The sequence below is a fragment of the Acomys russatus genome, chromosome 4 (genome assembly GCF_903995435.1).
Source record: "Acomys russatus chromosome 4, mAcoRus1.1, whole genome shotgun sequence".
Lineage (NCBI taxonomy): Eukaryota > Metazoa > Chordata > Mammalia > Rodentia > Muridae > Acomys > Acomys russatus.
In genome coordinates this window covers 50,464,242-50,480,869 of record NC_067140.1, presented here as the reverse complement: position 1 = coordinate 50,480,869, position 16,628 = coordinate 50,464,242, and the positions used below count along the sequence as shown (strand labels likewise).

Here is a 16,628-nt window from a genome sequence, read left to right as displayed (position 1 = left end):
GCCAGCAAGCACTGCCAGCCCAGCTGCATCAGCAGCCCTCCAGCAGGACACTTAGCAGTAGCTTTTTTAATGGAAATCTGAGACATGCCATTTCTTAGTTCTTCTTGCTTCTTATAGGGAGACACAAAATAAAGTGCCTGTGTTAGCCAGGGTGCTTGATCCTGATATGAAAGAGAAGTAGGGACTATCACTACCCAGAGATGGAGAAGACTGACGGAGCCCCAGGAGGAGCCCCAGGACAAACACTCCTTGCAGCAGGCTTATAAGCAGTCATCTTCAGGCTTGTTTCCTTATGGGGACCATGTAGACAGTGTCACTCCAGGTGCAAAGAAGAGGGATTTTGTACCCTTCTGTCCTCTAAATGTGCCTCCATCCCATTTCCTAGTGCCTGGCACATAGTTGGTATTAATAGTAGATGGCTATATAGGATAATGACGATTTTACATGTGAACATTATCCTCTGAAAATCAGAGGTTAAAAATAATCTCAATTCGTAGTAGCAGCTGCCTTCTTGGGGAATACAGAGTGTCTCACCTGAATTAGTAATGCTTAAATTATTTGAGAAACAAAACAAAATGTTAAAAAAAAAATTGAAGTAAGTGTGTGTAATGTTTGAGTCTGGGGAAACCTAATCCTGTTGTGCCTGTCCATCCTCTACCACAGCTGCACTTCACTCTGAGCCTTGTAGACTTAATGTCCCTGTGTTCTGTGGCAGCTGACTTTTAGCTAGATGCAGCATATCCTGACACAGGCAGTGGGAGTTCCGACTTCCGTTGCCCTCTTTAACCTCCTCTTTACTCCAGCGTTTGTTGGACTAGCTCACTACAGTTCCAGCTGCTGGGTGACCCAGGCCCATGGGCTCCGACAACACCGCTTCTCCTTTTCATCCTCCTGGTCTACAATGACAATGACTTTCTTGCCATTGCTAATGTCTGCATTGATTCATCCTCTGTCATTTGTATAACCAGTTTTTGCTATTTGATAGGAATATATGAAGTAGTTTTTCTTTTCTTAGAAGGACTTTAAATAATGCAAGGACATTGGTAGTTGGTATTTTACTCAATACTTTTTTATAATGCAAATAGTTTATACACAAAACAAAAAGGTGCAGATTATTGCTTGAATATCAACTTTTGTTTGAATTCAAATGGCACCCAAATAGCAAAAAGAGTTATAACTCATTAGGCATAACTGATTATTTTATTATGGTTCATTGGGCTTGGTTTATAATATATTTATGTATTATATTAATAACACCTCAAGAATTGTCTGATTGGGTGGGTTGTGGTTATATACACATGAACTGTTACTATCCTAAAGTTGGCTTGTTGGTGCGCATGTCATAGGAATTCAGAGCCTCGGAACTGCTACGCAGTGGACTGGACCGATCTAAATACCTCCTGGTGAAGGAGGCCAAAATCATTGCTATGACTTGTACTCATGCTGCCTTGAAACGGCATGATCTGGTCAAGCTGGGTTTCAAGGTAACTACTTAATCCTTCGTTCATCTTCTCGCTGGGGTTTTTGTTTTTTTCTTTTTTTCTTTTTTTCTTTTTCTTTTTAATGCTGTATACTTTTTTTTTTGGAAATTGGTTCACTTCTTATGAAAAGTATCATTTATAATTGCTTTAAAGGTCTCTTTTAAAAGTAATATAACATTTATATGATTAATGAAGTTAAATCTAATTTAATTTTTTAGTAATGTGTCTACCACTTAACATCAATCATTTGATTGTCTAGCCAGATCATTATTGTGAAGGTTTCATTTTTACTTAATATCATTAGTTTTAAAAAAAAATGTTTAAACAGATACAAGAGCTATGGAAGTAGTATTTTACAGTCCTTTTCACCCGAGACATTATTCACATAGTGAACATGCATCCTGTCCCCATTGTTTTCCCATAGTAGAATGATTTAGTTATACTATCAAGTGAGATATTAAAATAACTTACTGTCTCATAAATATGAAGAGGACTGATGTTTATGACTCAGTTAAAGTGGAACATAACAGTTGAGTTATAATTTGAATTTTCATAGTCTGTCACTACCAGCCAGTACTAACCAAAACTCTCACTGGAACACAGATTTGTACCTGTGTTGGTCTGTTGCTTAAGAAAGAGTTGCATAAAAGTTTGAATGCAATGACAGCAGTTCATTTGTTGAGGACAGTAGGTAAAAATGTTAAGATATGTGAACTCGCTGAAAGATGGTGCCAAATAAGTTTAGGATGGTAGAATTGTTGTTGACTTAGAGGAAAGAGTCCTCGGCTACAGGGACGGGTAGATACAATGCCGTACTAATGGGTAGTGCGAATGTATCCAGGTGTAACCTAGCTTTTTTACAAAATATTCTGCAAAATATCCTCAATATTGTCTTCTTTGGACTAATATGTATCTGTGTGTATAACATTTGATGTTAAATTATAGGAATTTAATAACAAAGGATGTCAGTATAGCCAATACTAGAATTTTTAACTTATTTTGTGTATAGCTTTGTATGAGGTCTAAAAATACTGCTTATCATTATTTTTCTCCATTAATTTATTTAATCACTACAGCCTGATCATAGCACTTTCCTCGCAGCATAGATATATTAGTACTCTAAAGTTAAGGACATGAGTGGAGGTTAATGAGGCTGCCGTTTCATTGCATAGGTTATGCGTTGCTGTTTTAATATGAAATTACTCAGGCTTGTTGACCATTGTTACACTTAAGGTGGTAATTGTTTGGCTTTTCACCTACTCTAACAAGGTTTTATTTTTCAGTATGACAACATTTTAATGGAAGAGGCTGCTCAGATTCTGGAAATAGAAACCTTTATACCTCTTCTCCTACAGGTAAGACTACAGGCCAGAGACAGACAGGAATTCACGGCATCCTTACTGCACTCCGGGTGCTGATCGTCATGGTTCCCCTGCTCTCCCTCATTTCACTCCTTGCTGTCTATTGCAGCTTGTAAACTCTTCCTCTAATCTATCCATGGCTTTATACTCCCTTTTGGAGAACTATTTAAAAATTTATGGATTAAGCTAGGCATAGTGGCTTGAATTCCAGCACTCAGGAGGCAGAAGTAGGTGGATCTCTGTGAATTCGAGACCAGCCTGGTCTACAGAGTGTGTTCCAGGACAGTCAGAGCTACATAATGAGACCACACGTTTTTTTAAAAAAAAAATTTTTTTTTTTAATTAAATGTGTGTGTGTGTGTGTGTGTGTGTGTGTGTGTGTGTGTGTGTGTGTGTGTGTGTCTGTGTGTGTCTGTGTGTGTCTGTGTGTGTTATACAAAACATGAATTTTAATCAAGAAAATTATATTATGTAATTTGGGGGGTTGTTTTGTCTTTCCTTTTGTTAGAGTTGTTTCTGCAGTTGTTCCTGGAAAACCAAGTGTTATTTCAAGAATGTTTCTTGTTATACAATATTATTTACTATTGAAGCGTTACAAACAAAATGTGGAATTACCAATTAAAGACTAGAGACCATTTAATTTACAGACAAGTTTAAATTATCAAAATTGCTTTTATAAGCTATGATATTAAAACCTAATGTTTATTATATCCAATGCGGGGGCCATGTAGAGTAAGATGTGGAAGTTGGTAGTATCCGAAGCTATTAACAGTGTGGTCCTTACTTACCCGCAAGGTCTTCAGGACTTCTTGGCATCCTTCTGTACCAGCTGTTCACTTTGACATCTTCTGCTTCTGTTCTTGGGCATGTTTGCTGACTTTACCCCTCAAAATGTCTTCTGATTATCCTGTTAACAGCCCTCTCAGACTTTCCCACCTTGCTTACTGTCAGTCAAAAGTACTGGCATCCTTGCTTCAGTGCCAACTCACTTTGTAAATTTTCTAGGCTCCTTTATAGAGCTAGTAAAGGTTGAGAGTTTGTAAGTTAGTGAAGTCATCTGATGACCAGTGTGTGGTAAGCTAGATATCCATCAGTAATGTATTGATTACACAGCTTTGGTGTTTCCTCACTTCATTTCTAGAATCCTCAAGACGGATTCAGCCGATTGAAACGATGGATTATGATTGGTGATCACCACCAGTTACCTCCGGTCATTAAGAACATGGCCTTTCAGAAGTACTCCAATATGGAGCAGTCCCTTTTTACTCGCTTTGTCCGGGTTGGCGTTCCTACTGTGGACCTCGATGCTCAAGGCAGAGCCAGGGCAAGGTGAAAATTCACTTCAAGTTAAGCATGTAGGCTCCCTGAGTGACCTTGTACATGAAATTTTAGGCTCCTCTAAGATCTAGGCATTGCCATCTACAAATCTGAAACCATGTTTATTGTCTCTTATTTAAGGTGCGTATTGACCAAGTGAGTTGTTTTCTTCATTAAATTGATACTGACTGAAAGGGCTTTACTTCATCCTGTCTCCAAAAGATATAACCTTAATGTAAAGCAACCGTGACAAGAAGAAAACACTGGTTCTTAACTTCGTAAGAATGCAGCCACATCATAGGTCCTCCTAGTGTCCCTGTTGACTGGCCTTCCCCAGCTTTGTAGTTTATGATATATAGCAGCAGTGTTTATACAGGAGCACAGGAGAGCTGTCATCTTTGTAACATCTTCAGTCCCCTGAGTCTTGGTAATTTGGAACAAGGAGCCTGAAGTTGCCAAAGTAGTGTTGCTAAAAATATGACCTAACTTGGCAACTGAAACTTAAAAAGTGTATTTCCTTAGAATGTCCTTTTGCATCCTGAAGGGTCCCACCTTGCTAATCTTTTGTCTTTTGTGGGGCTTTGTTTTGGGACAGCTTGTGTAACCTCTACAACTGGCGTTACAAGAACCTAGGAAACTTGCCACACGTGCAGCTCCTGCCAGAGTTCAGCACAGCCAACGCCGGCCTGCTGTACGACTTCCAGCTCATCAATGTGGAAGACTTCCAGGGAGTTGGGGAGTCAGAGCCTAACCCTTACTTCTATCAGGTAAGGCAGTGAGGCTTTGGAGTTCATCTAACTCTGACTTTGATCAGCTAAGACAGCATGTGACTTTGAGTTCATCTTGCGTTCGCCTGACTGAAGTACTATAGAATTCAGCAACGCTGAGCCATGTGGCCAGCTACTGAGAAGAAGAGAGGTTGCAGCCTTTCCTTATGACACAATCAGTCAATTTCAGATGGATCAGAGACATGCAAAGAATAAGTGTAAACTCAGAAGAAAGTTCAAAAAGCAAATATTGACAAGTATGACGTGTTAAGAAAGGGCTTTTTTTTATTAACAAATCAGAAACAATAAAATCTTAATTGATTTGAGAAAAAATGTGCAAATAAAAACAGTATATTACATTCTCACTAAAATCTGTATAAATAACTCAGTTGCTTAAGAAAGAAAGAAAAGGGGGGTGGGGAGAATATTCCAGGAGCTAGAGAGATGGCTCAGCAGTTAGGTGCACTTGCTGAACTTGCAGATGACCAGGTCATCCACGGGGCAGCTTAACATCATAACGCCAGTTCCAGAGGATGGGTGCCTGCTTCTGGCCTCTGTGGGTAACACACACACGAATACAGATATACAAAATAAACCTTTAAAAGTAAATTAAAACTATTACCCCAGCAACAATGCAACAAAGGAAAAATACTTTACATAGAGAAAAATGAGTGAAGTCCTAACAGAAATAAATCCCTGAGTCAGACAGTGCTTGATGATGGAGCAGACATGGACGTGTAGACTCCTGGGTCATATGTATTAAAAACACTATTCTCATTCCTAGTAATTCTAAATAGAAGTTGAGTGAGTTTTTAAACACAACATACTGAAATATTTTCACTACAAATTATTTTGGAAATAAATAATTTACGTAGTTATCAGAGTAAGTTTTTCCTGTTCTACATGAAAGACTTAGTTCCTCTCTCAATACTTACAGCCTGGGGACAAATGTAACCTTTTAATGATGATAACTCACTTAGAGCCACAGTCACAATAAAAACATATTTCCTGATAACCACCTTCAAAGGTAGTTTGGGTGTTGATTGGCGTCTCCTGATGGCTTCATCACACAGGGTTTCTGAGTCTTTGCCTGAAACATCCAAGTTACTCATCTGTTTCTTTACTTGTTAATTCTGTCCCAGATAAATTTTCGATATATCAAGAAAAAAGGGTCTTCTCAAATGATGTGTGTTATTGCTAAATGTGTTTCTGAAGTATTGAAAACCTTATCCCCCAAATATGAGGAATGTGCATTTAAACAGCACATTTTTAAAAAACAAAACAAAACAAAAAGTGGTATCCGAGAGGAGACTAGATAGAAAATGAATGGAAGTCCCTAAATCAAAGCAACCTTGACTTATTTGGCCCAGCTTCCAAAATGTTTATCAAAGTATACTTGTTTTCCTGTTAAACTTCACACATAACTCAGGCAGTGTGCTGAATTGAGCAGTCGTCCTTGCTCACATAAGTAAGGAATTGGGTTCTATTTGCTGAGAAGTCAGTACATTAATCTTGCCAAAAATACCTGAGTCCTCAAAACTGGGTTTTATTCAGTTAATATCTATTACATAAGGTCACTTTCATGCTCTCTGGTTTGTTCTTTTATCTATATTGGAGCTGATCCCCAGATAAATGTGTTTTGCTACCAATATAGAAGATGGAGATTTACACAGTCATGTGGCTTCTTTTGTCTCCTGTCTTCCAAAGAACTGGAGAATTTAAATGAAAGAGATAATTGAGACTGTCTGTCACCAGGAACCTGGATATTAATGGTGTCTCTGAAGTTGGTCCAGTAATTTTCCTCTTGCCTTTGCATGGAATCTAGCTTCTTATCTTTGTATTTTGCTTTCCATGATGTGCTTATGTTCTTGCTATACTGTCTCGTCTGATGCTTGAACTCAGTCTTTACGGAGCTGGATTAAGAAGCTCTGGGTCAGATTTCTCACTTTGAAGTTCAGTAAAGCCCTTGCTTTTAGGCTTTATGTCACCCATCTTTAACCAAAATGTAATTTAGCAGTTAGCCAGTTTGTGCTGGTTTGAGAGCACACTTTCTCACCAGATGAGTCCAGTTCAGGTGGCAACAGGAAGACAGCAGAAATAAGCTCAGGGGAAGCACAGGGAAGCATGAGAGGCTTAGAAAGCGCTGTGCACAGTGCAGTCAGCTGTACTGCTGCTCTGTGTACATCCACTCAGACTACAATTATACCAGTCCTCGAGTACTTACCCCTTCGTGTTAATATTTGTCCTCACGGCTGCAGTTCCAGTACATTGCACAGACTGTATATCGTGAGCATTGTGGCCCCAGACATATTAACCTCTAGGTTGATGACTCTGTGTCCTGTGTTACAAATATCAAGGTTTTTATCACTATTAACCTAGAGTTAGGCTATCCTTCAACCTATCAACAATAGGCACTTACCTATCCAGGTTATTAACTTTTCACTTAAGACGTATGTGCTCAGAGTAACTAGGTGATAGATGGTGAGCCACTCTGTGAAGCACAATGTGTGTGCTTGTGTTACAGAACCTTGGAGAGGCAGAGTATGTTGTAGCACTGTTCATGTACATGTGCTTGCTTGGTTACCCTGCGGACAAGATCAGTATTCTAACAACGTACAATGGACAAAAACACCTGATTCGGGACATCATCAACAGACGATGTGGCAACAACCCATTGATTGGAAGGCCAAACAAGGTACTTTTATGAATGTAGTATGTTTTCATAGTCATCTTTTTGTCAAGGAAAAAAAGGTTTGCATTTGTTATAAGTTTTTTATTGCTCCACTTTGTCTCACAGACAGGCTTTTAGCAGGTCAGGATAGTGGCAGGATTTCACATGAGAACAAACTTCAGAATGTCAGGTTTTATAAAAGTCATTTTAAATGAGGCAGACTAATATAAAATGGGCAAGTGAACCAGACATATTTCAAACAAGACCTACAAGTAGTCGATAAAGCACCCTTCTCTGTATCTAGTTGTCTTTACCATCATTAGCTGTCAGGAAGATGTAAATGAAAAATACAGTAGGTAGCAGGGAATGCAGTTCAGGTTCTAGACTGCTTGCTTCGTATTCTGGAAGCCCTGGGTTCCCTCCTCAGCACCACATCAATTCAGCACTGTGGTGCATGTCTCAACTCCAGTGAGGTGGAGGCAAGCGGATCAGAAGGTCAAGGCCATCCCCAGTTATATATCAAATTTGATGCAAGTTGAGCTACATGAGACCCTGAGTAAAACTAAATTAAATTTTAAAAAATATAATGTGATGCTTCTGTGCATCAACAGAATGGGTAAATCTGCAAAAGTTGATAATGTCAAGTGATGGAGCAGCTGAAACTTGGGGCCTGGGACATCACTGGTATAGACTGGTTCAGAAACTTTGGAAAGTAGTTTGACAGCTTATGACATTATGCATACACTTAGTGTGGCCCCGAAGTTCCTCTTTCTGCCATGAAAACATGTCCATGAAGAATTTTTGAATATTCGATGCAGCCTTATTTTAAATAGGAAATGTAGTGTCCACCAGCTGGTATATTCAGTAACATGGAAAAGCCACAGAAGCCTTATGCTATTGACAAAAACTGGGTTTAAGACTTCATGGTTCTACTTGTGTGCTTGTTCAGAGCCTGAAGAAAATAAGGAAAGTAGATCAGGCACTGCCTGGAGCTGGGAAGTTGCCTGCTTATTTACAGCCGGGCACAAGGTGATGAGCGTGGTGATGAGCGTGGTGGTAGTTGTGGTGGTGGTGGTGGCGGCGGTGGTGGTGGTGGTTGATTGGAGTATATGTTGTCAAAACTCATTGTGAAGTCTACTTCCAAAGAAGTCTCTTACAGACTTCCTAAAATCAAAGGGACCATAAATGGTGATTTATGTATGGGAAGCAGTAAGCTTTGTTGAATTCAAAGAACAGGGATGAAAGCCGAAGAGTTAAAATTAGTGGCTAAAATCTTCATGAACCTCCCTTCCTATTCATATGTACAAATTCCAACTGAATAAAAAGTACTATGAAGTTTTTTTCACTTTGACAAGAATGCTAAGAACACACATTGAATAATAAGTGAGTATTCTCAGCTATATTTTTGAGTATTGGCAACTCCACTTAATAAGCTGAACATAGCCTGGCAGTCTAGTGAAGGAAGGTTTATATTCCATAGACAGCTCTTTAACTGTTAGCAGTAGTAGTACTGGAGACACAAGTGTGAGGTGGCAGGAGGATGTGGTCCAGAACGTTTACTGTGCTTTAGTGGTGCTCACTGACTTGTTAGAGTTGGTAAGATTATGGTTCTGAGATCACTGTAAAGGTAAGATGCTTGTTTCTAACACTTGGTTTAGATAATACCTTACTGTGCCACATTGCCCACCTTCTTCTTCCTAGGTGACAACTGTTGATAGATTCCAAGGTCAACAGAACGATTACATCCTCCTCTCTCTGGTGCGGACCAGGGCTGTGGGCCATCTGAGGTGTGTGCGGTACAAACTCTATACTCTTCCTAAAGGTTACTGTCTATTTCAGTTTGAGCTTCAATGACAAAGTAGTTCTAGATTTCTTCAGTTAATTGCTGTAATTAATCATTGTGGCAGCCTGTAGTGCTTTTTGTCAGAGTTATCATCAGATCTCTTACGTAGTTTGTCAGTGCTGTTACTACTGAAATTTTAACTCAAAAAGCTGTAGTTTCTTCACCATTCAGTGACATGCAGAGAGAGCTGTTTACCATAGGATCTTAATAGTCTTGGGTCTGTTAGAAACAGTGTCAGGAATCAGAGGAGCTGAGGTGGAAGGGAGCCACTTCCGGGACATTTTTTTCAGGGCATAAGGCTTTTGGTTTTTTCTCTCCCCACCATCTTTCAGATTCATGAGAGGATAAAGGAGCCATTTGTTCTCCCAGGATTAAGTGTGGTCCAAACAAACAATAACCTATTTTTATCATTCTGTGATGTATTTATGTACTAGAGATTTATGGAAGCAATATCTTCTTATTACAGAACAGCCGCTTGGTTTTATATAAATTTTCACCTCATGTGACTTACTAGCAAAATTCAGGAGAGCTAGAGTTGCATCATCTTCATTTATTCAATGAGTATAAAGAGAAGGTTCTCCAAGCTCTCATAAATTGTCCTCAAGTCCAGATCTCCGTGGAGCTGAGGATGGGTTCTACTAGCCTAGTCTTTATGTAAGAGTGAGCAAAGGCAGCAGGGTTTTAAGAAATTGTTACAGATGACAGCATTAAACTTAGGGGTTTTTTTGTTTGTTTGTTTGTTTCTTTGCTTTTGCTTTGCTTTTTGTAGTGTCAGGCATAGTGTTAGGCCTCTTCTAAAAACATTTTTTTTTCCTGACTGACATAACTACTGTCTGAATGGCTATCATTGCTGACCTAAAACCTCTCTGTCAAGTGTGAGTGTGTGGATGCTGTGTCCTCTTCTGCAGGGACCAGGCCTATACCTACATACTTTCAGATAAAACACCCATACACATACTCTAACAATAAGCCCTTTTAAATTTAATATCTTGAATTCTATAATGATTGCTGCCTAAGTTTATGAAAACTAAAAATGCTTATGACTAGAAGGTGATTTCAGTATGGCTATGCATCTCCAAACTTTCGAATTAAAAACACCTCTATCCTTCTGTTATTTGGCAGAGCACTAGCTTCTGGGTATACAGGAATAAATTTAGCTTCTGCGATCTCCACCCTGGAAGAGTTTGGAGTGTGGGACCCATTCAAATAATTTGGGAAGATGCCTTTACTTGAATGTGCCCAAAATTTCAGTTCCATTTTTCTCATGTGCATGTGGATGACAGCACATGTAAAAGGCCTCTTAGCTGCCTAGTACCTAAGATTGTGGCAAATGTTCTCTCAGAGGGACCTGAACAGTGCTGTGCATTGACGTGTATCCAGAGTTGGAGCCTCCTGGGTGTGACAAGGAAACCAAACCCAGTAGTGTAGTGGTTCCTCAAAACCGCTTAAGCCACTTCCTCCAACATTCCATTTTCCCCTAGATAGCATTGTTTACATTTTCTTTTCTATTTCTGTGAAAGAATTCATGCTAAGGAGTTCTGGCACTTAGGTGTGTGTGTGTATATCCAGAAGCTAGCACACTGCCAGCGGGGGAATCTGTGTAAATCTATGTTAGGAATGTGAGGAGAAGCAAAGGAAAGTAGGACTCTAACGTAAAACTGGGAAATGTTCTGGGAAGGAAAACTTTATCTGGATAGAGCCTAGGAATTTGCCAAACAGAAAAGTGAAAGAAGGTAATAGGCGTAGTGATGATAATGCAACGGTTGGTGACTGTCCCCTGCAGGGCTGTGATTCCAGCAGGGCTATGTAGGTCTTTTGAACCAGGGCATTGGTTATTTTGCCTCATGCTTGTGCATGCACACATAATTACTAACAAGATGTTAGCAATGCAGTGCTCACTTGGTTTACTGATCACATGCATTGATCTGCTTTATGTTTATTAAGTCCTTAAGGATTTTATTGCAGTAGCTGAATGAGACTGGTTAGTAGATTATGTAATACAAGGAAAGGGGGGCTGCATACATACATTACTAATTTTATGCTAACTATTTTGTTTTCCTAAAGGGATGTCCGTCGCTTGGTGGTAGCCATGTCAAGAGCCAGACTTGGCCTTTATATCTTCGCTAGAGTATCCCTCTTCCAAAATTGTTTTGAACTGACTCCTGCCTTCAGCCAGCTCACTGCTCGCCCGCTGCATTTGCATATTATTCCAACAGAACCTTTCCCAACGTCCAGAAAGGTAGGCCTTTCATCACTGTGTAGAACAGTATGCCCCAAGTGGGCGGTGGGTTCTCTTACAGTTGACTGCGCTAGCGAGAATACCCAATCTCAGATATGAAATGCTCCTTACACCCAGGAACTGAATTATATGGGAATAGTATCTGCTAACGCTTCCTAAAACGTATGATATACTAGGAATCAACCCTACATGTTCAGTGGCTCGCTTCATCTCAGAAGCACATCTGCTCAGGAGGCTTTCTGAGTGTAAGAGAAGTTAAATAATTCGCCATACATCAGGTGGGTAGAGGAGCTAAAATTTGAAAGCAGGCAGCCCATACCACACAGCATCTCCTCTTGGCCATTGGCTGGTAAGTTAACAGAGCAATCTAATTTAGTTCTTGCCAAGCTTGCATTCTGAGGAGCTGGGGCAGGGAAAACACATACAGTATACGAACTCAGTGTGGCGCTCGCGCTCACTCTTTTCTCCTCTTTCTCACCTTCACCGGAACCTTCTACCTCTTTAGGCTCCTCCTTCCTTGTCCACCTTTCCTCTCACCCCTCTCTGTAGGGTAAACTAACGCAGTCTATTCTTATATCCTTCACACGAAGGCACAGACCCAGGATGATTTTCTTAATGTTACTGTATTTTCTTACAGCATGCTACAGACTTTGGGGTTTTGCTTTTTTCACTTAATGAAATGTCCCAGAGGTCTACTAAATTTTAAGTAAAACTGTTTTAAATATATTCAGTAAACTTATTTTTGTTTTACTCCTCTCCTCTAAAACAAACAAGTTTCATGTGTTTGTTTTATGGTGAATTTTGCTATTTAAGGACATTTCTGTTTACTCGTTTTGTTTTTAAGAAATGCTGCTATGAGAAAATAGGAGGGAAGGGTGGGAGAGTTGTGGGGCAGTATCACAGAACGCCCTGATGCTGCTTAGATAACCACCCTGCAGCTCCACACTGGCTTTTATGGACTCACTGTGTCCTCCTCCCCACTAGAAGGGAAGATCCTTCGATAGATTTCCACATTGATCCCTACAGTAAGAAAGGGCAAGTGGTCACAAATAAGAAAGTTACCAATCTTCTGAGGTGGCTGAGGGAGGAGGACCGGTCTGGAATGACTTCAGTTGCTTCGCTGTTTAATTGCTAGAGTGACCGTCTCAGAAACTGCTGAGGAAGTCACTTCATCCTACTGCATACATGCAGCACCTAGCTCTCAGGCACTGCAGGTTAGGGGTCTGCACTGCCACAGTGACTCTGCAGAGCCCAACACACGCTGCAGAGCATAACATGGGGATTTGAATATTAGTTCCATGGCTGATAGCTACATGTGAACAATAAGAAATGATATCTTACTTCAGAAAAATACAAATAGGAAAAATAATTCTTGCATTTCATTCTGAAGCAATTGTAGACTCTCTGGATTCCAGACAGTGATGCAAATTGTTTTAGAACACATCGATTTATTCCGTCTAGTCATGAGGTTTTATAGATTCAGAAATGGACTTATATGAATGGTAGGTTCTAGGTTTTTCTTACTAGATACTCACTCTCTTTTTTATTTCTTCTAGAATGGAGAAAGGCCACCTCATGAAGTACAAGTGATAAAGAATATGCCCCAGATGGCGAACTTTGTGTATAATATGTACGTGCACTTGATCCAGACGACCCACCATTATCATCAGGTGGGTCTACGCAACATGGGCTCTCCCTGCTCTCGTGGAAAGAAACTCCTTTGTAGAGTGAATCTCAATGCCAATTTGCTACGGAGAATATGCAGCCGGATATTATTATTATTATTATTATTCATTTAATGCTTTCTTATAGATATAAATTAACATCAAGTACACGTGCGCAAAATGTACAATTTGATGCGTTCTGCATTTATCATGTGTGCGTGAACTCCTCAAACTATCTCCGTCATCTAGATAAGGACTGTAGTCGTGGTCCCAGTTTCCTTCTGTCATTTTGTGCTTCTCGCCCTTCTCCAAGCCCTCCGTGGTGTGACTCTGCCGTCATAAGCTTCCAGCATGCACTCTGATTTTTTCAGTCAGCTATTTCTCAACCCACCTGCCTTTCTTTTTTCTTTTTAAGCCATTTATGTCATTGCTTGCTAACAGTGGTCCCTTCTTTTCACCCATTCACCTGTTGATAGATATTTTGATTGTTTCCGTTGAGGGCTAGTACAAAGTAACTGTTGGGAAATTCTTTGTACTTCTACCTCCGAGGAGGAGAGCAGCTGGCTGATCTGCTACATGTGCACTAAACTTTTTAAAGTGGCAGCCTGGTTTTCAAAGTTTTTTCAAAGAAAACTTATTCTCTTCAGGAGTCTGCGAGTGTGGTCACTCTGCATCCTAAACCGCACTTGACTCAGTAAACTTTTTTGTTTTAGCAGGGACTAGGAATACAGTGAGCTCAGTGTGATTTAGTTTTATGAGGTTTTTTTTTGTTTTGTTTTTTGTTTTTTAATTCATTTTTCCTCACTTGAGAATTATTTTGTATTGTTATTTGCCCCCTGTGTATCCTCTTTGGAGAAACGTCTGTTCATGTCTTTTATTGTAATAGGCTCTGAGATGTCTTCTGTATTCTAGCTATAAGTCCCTTATCAATACATGTTTTATAAATTTTCCTTCCTAGATTGAAAATTGTGGGGTTTTTTAATTTTTAAAGAAGCTTTTAGTAGAGTTTAGAATTTTGATATCTGGTATTTAAACTTACTTTCCTATAGTTCATTCTTTTATGTCCTAAAAATACTTACTTTAGCCCCAAGTGACAAAGACTACCTTCTACTAGTTACAATTTGGGGTGTGGTGTTTAGAAATTGGGTAGATTTTGAGTTCCGGCAAGGTTCCGTGTGGTATTGTATTTATTCATCCATAGGTGGGTGTTCCGCAGCTTTGCTGCCATTTCCTCAGTAGACTATTTTGTTCTCTTTTGAACTGCTGGTTGTGACTAGTCAAAGCAAAAACAAAAACCATCGGCTGTTTACATAAGCGTTCTCTCTGAACTCCGTTTTATTCCACTACTCAGTGTGCCTGTCCATCCTTCCTCGCCGTGCTACCTGGGTTACAGTAGCTGAGAATAAACCGATCTTAACATTAGAATAAATGCTTCAGTTCCATTCTTTTTTTTTAATGATCTGTTCTACCTAGATTCGGCCGGCCAGTTTCTAGCTCTAGAGAAGCTGACTGTAACTGAAATAGAATGTCTCCAGGAGTGAACTTGTTTGCATCAAATTGAGGAAATTAGCACCTTACCAATTTCAAGTCTGTCTCTCTGTGATCATTATGTGTCTCCGTCTCGTAGGCCTGCACTAGGTGCCCATTGCTGTTCTGAGCGGTACTTTTAAAATGTTCTCATGTTCCCTACTAGCTAACACAATCCAGAAGGAAAGAAGTTATGGCTTCCTTTGCTCCAGGCTGCCAAGGCATTGAGAAAGAGCTAGGTGTGGGTGATTGTCATGCTCCTCCAGATGAGTGACACTGGAGGCTTGAGCTCTGCCCCTTCCTCTCCACCATGTCCTGGCCTTAAGCCTGGGCTGTCCTCACAGGCTCCTTCAGTGAAGGACAGCCTCAAGTTGATGTGACAGTTATCCTAACCAACCACTGTGCTTTCTTAGAATCAAATCTTCCTTTGATTAAAACTCTCATAACTTTTCATGTTGGTTTTTAGTAGTTTGTGACATATGTCCTTTTCTTTGGCATTAGCAGAACCAAGACCGTTGTTTCAACGGTGTCGAATTGTTCATACCAAATGGCTAGCAGGGTTTAAAGAACTATAGCAGAAGCAGTGCATTAAGAAAGTGATGCAATATGAGACCTTGCTCAGCTTTATAACCCAGTGTTCTTGACAATCAAATTCATACTTTTTTTTTTTTTAAGACTTTCTTACAACTGCCACCTGCCATGGTGGAAGAAGGTGAGGAAGTTCAGAGTCAAGAAACCGAAATGGAAGCAGAAGAAGAGGCCATATCTGCTCAAGCTAACCTCATACCTAGTCCAACAGATGCCAACTTGAGTCAAGAGACCCCAGTACCTCAACCTGGAAGTTCCAGTCAAACTGAGGCTGGCCCCAGTCTGATGGAAGACATCTCTGCCCCATGTGATGGTGCTTCTGCAGCCAAGCCTATCGCTGCAGTAGAAGCTGCTTCTGTCCCCGCAGAGACCAAATAGCCTATCTGCAGCTCAGCCTGGACATTCCGTAATCTAAGTAAAATTACCTTTGGAATTTCATATTTGCTATAGGACTTTAATGACACCAAGTCCTTATTTGTACTAGCTAGTTTCCTTATTTTGTATATTTTTTATTTGTAAATATATAAACAACTCTAGTTTAATTTGCTCATTCAGAAGAGAAAATAATTTTGATTGCTGAGTGTTATCTATGATAATACATTAAAATAATTTTCTATAAAATATGTAAGACATACTTGCCCTTTTTCTTTTCAGGGTCTCATGTAGCTCAGATTGGCCTTGAACTCCATGTGTAGCTCAAGATGACTTTAAACTCCTTATCCTTCTCCCACCCCACTAGTGCTGGGATTGCTGCCTGCACTCTGCTGAGCTTTATTGTATGCCCTGCTGCAGACTGTAGGTACCGAGGGCCTTGGAGATGCGAGGCCAGCACTGACCAGCTGACCTCCTCTAGCCCGCACCTCACACCTGTAGTTAAGGCACTAGAAACTATCGTCAGCTTTGTGACCAGAGACCCAGGTGGGGTCAGACACTCAAGCTTGGTGGCCTTTTCTCCCACTGTTCTTTCTGTAAGGACATTCACAGCCAGAGGGTGAAGGTCTTTGCAACCTATCGAAGAACATGCATATATTTTCTTCTTTGGGTCTGAAAACAATTTCCAGTCACCCGAGTAGGTGTAGCCCATGGGCAGCATGCAGCCAAAGACCGCTGTTAGACGGCTCAGTGCAAAACCATAAACTTACTTAAAACTTCCAAATGTTTTGTAATTTT

General features: G+C 40.1%; 1 protein-coding gene across 1 annotated transcript in view; it reads left to right on the top strand.

Annotated features, from left to right (window-relative positions):
- Aqr (aquarius intron-binding spliceosomal factor) overlaps positions 1 to 15,921 on the top strand; it is a 71,438-nt gene extending 55,517 nt beyond the window's left edge. The window contains exons 27-35 of the mRNA XM_051144349.1: positions 1,347 to 1,484; positions 2,765 to 2,836; positions 3,984 to 4,171; positions 4,755 to 4,926; positions 7,451 to 7,621; positions 9,299 to 9,384; positions 11,505 to 11,679; positions 13,236 to 13,349; positions 15,546 to 15,921. Of these exons, the coding sequence (XP_051000306.1) occupies positions 1,347 to 1,484; positions 2,765 to 2,836; positions 3,984 to 4,171; positions 4,755 to 4,926; positions 7,451 to 7,621; positions 9,299 to 9,384; positions 11,505 to 11,679; positions 13,236 to 13,349; positions 15,546 to 15,836 (1,407 nt within the window). The 3' untranslated portion in view covers positions 15,837 to 15,921. The remainder of the gene's footprint in view (positions 1 to 1,346; positions 1,485 to 2,764; positions 2,837 to 3,983; positions 4,172 to 4,754; positions 4,927 to 7,450; positions 7,622 to 9,298; positions 9,385 to 11,504; positions 11,680 to 13,235; positions 13,350 to 15,545) is intronic.
- Positions 15,922 to 16,628: the final 707 nt, after the last annotated feature.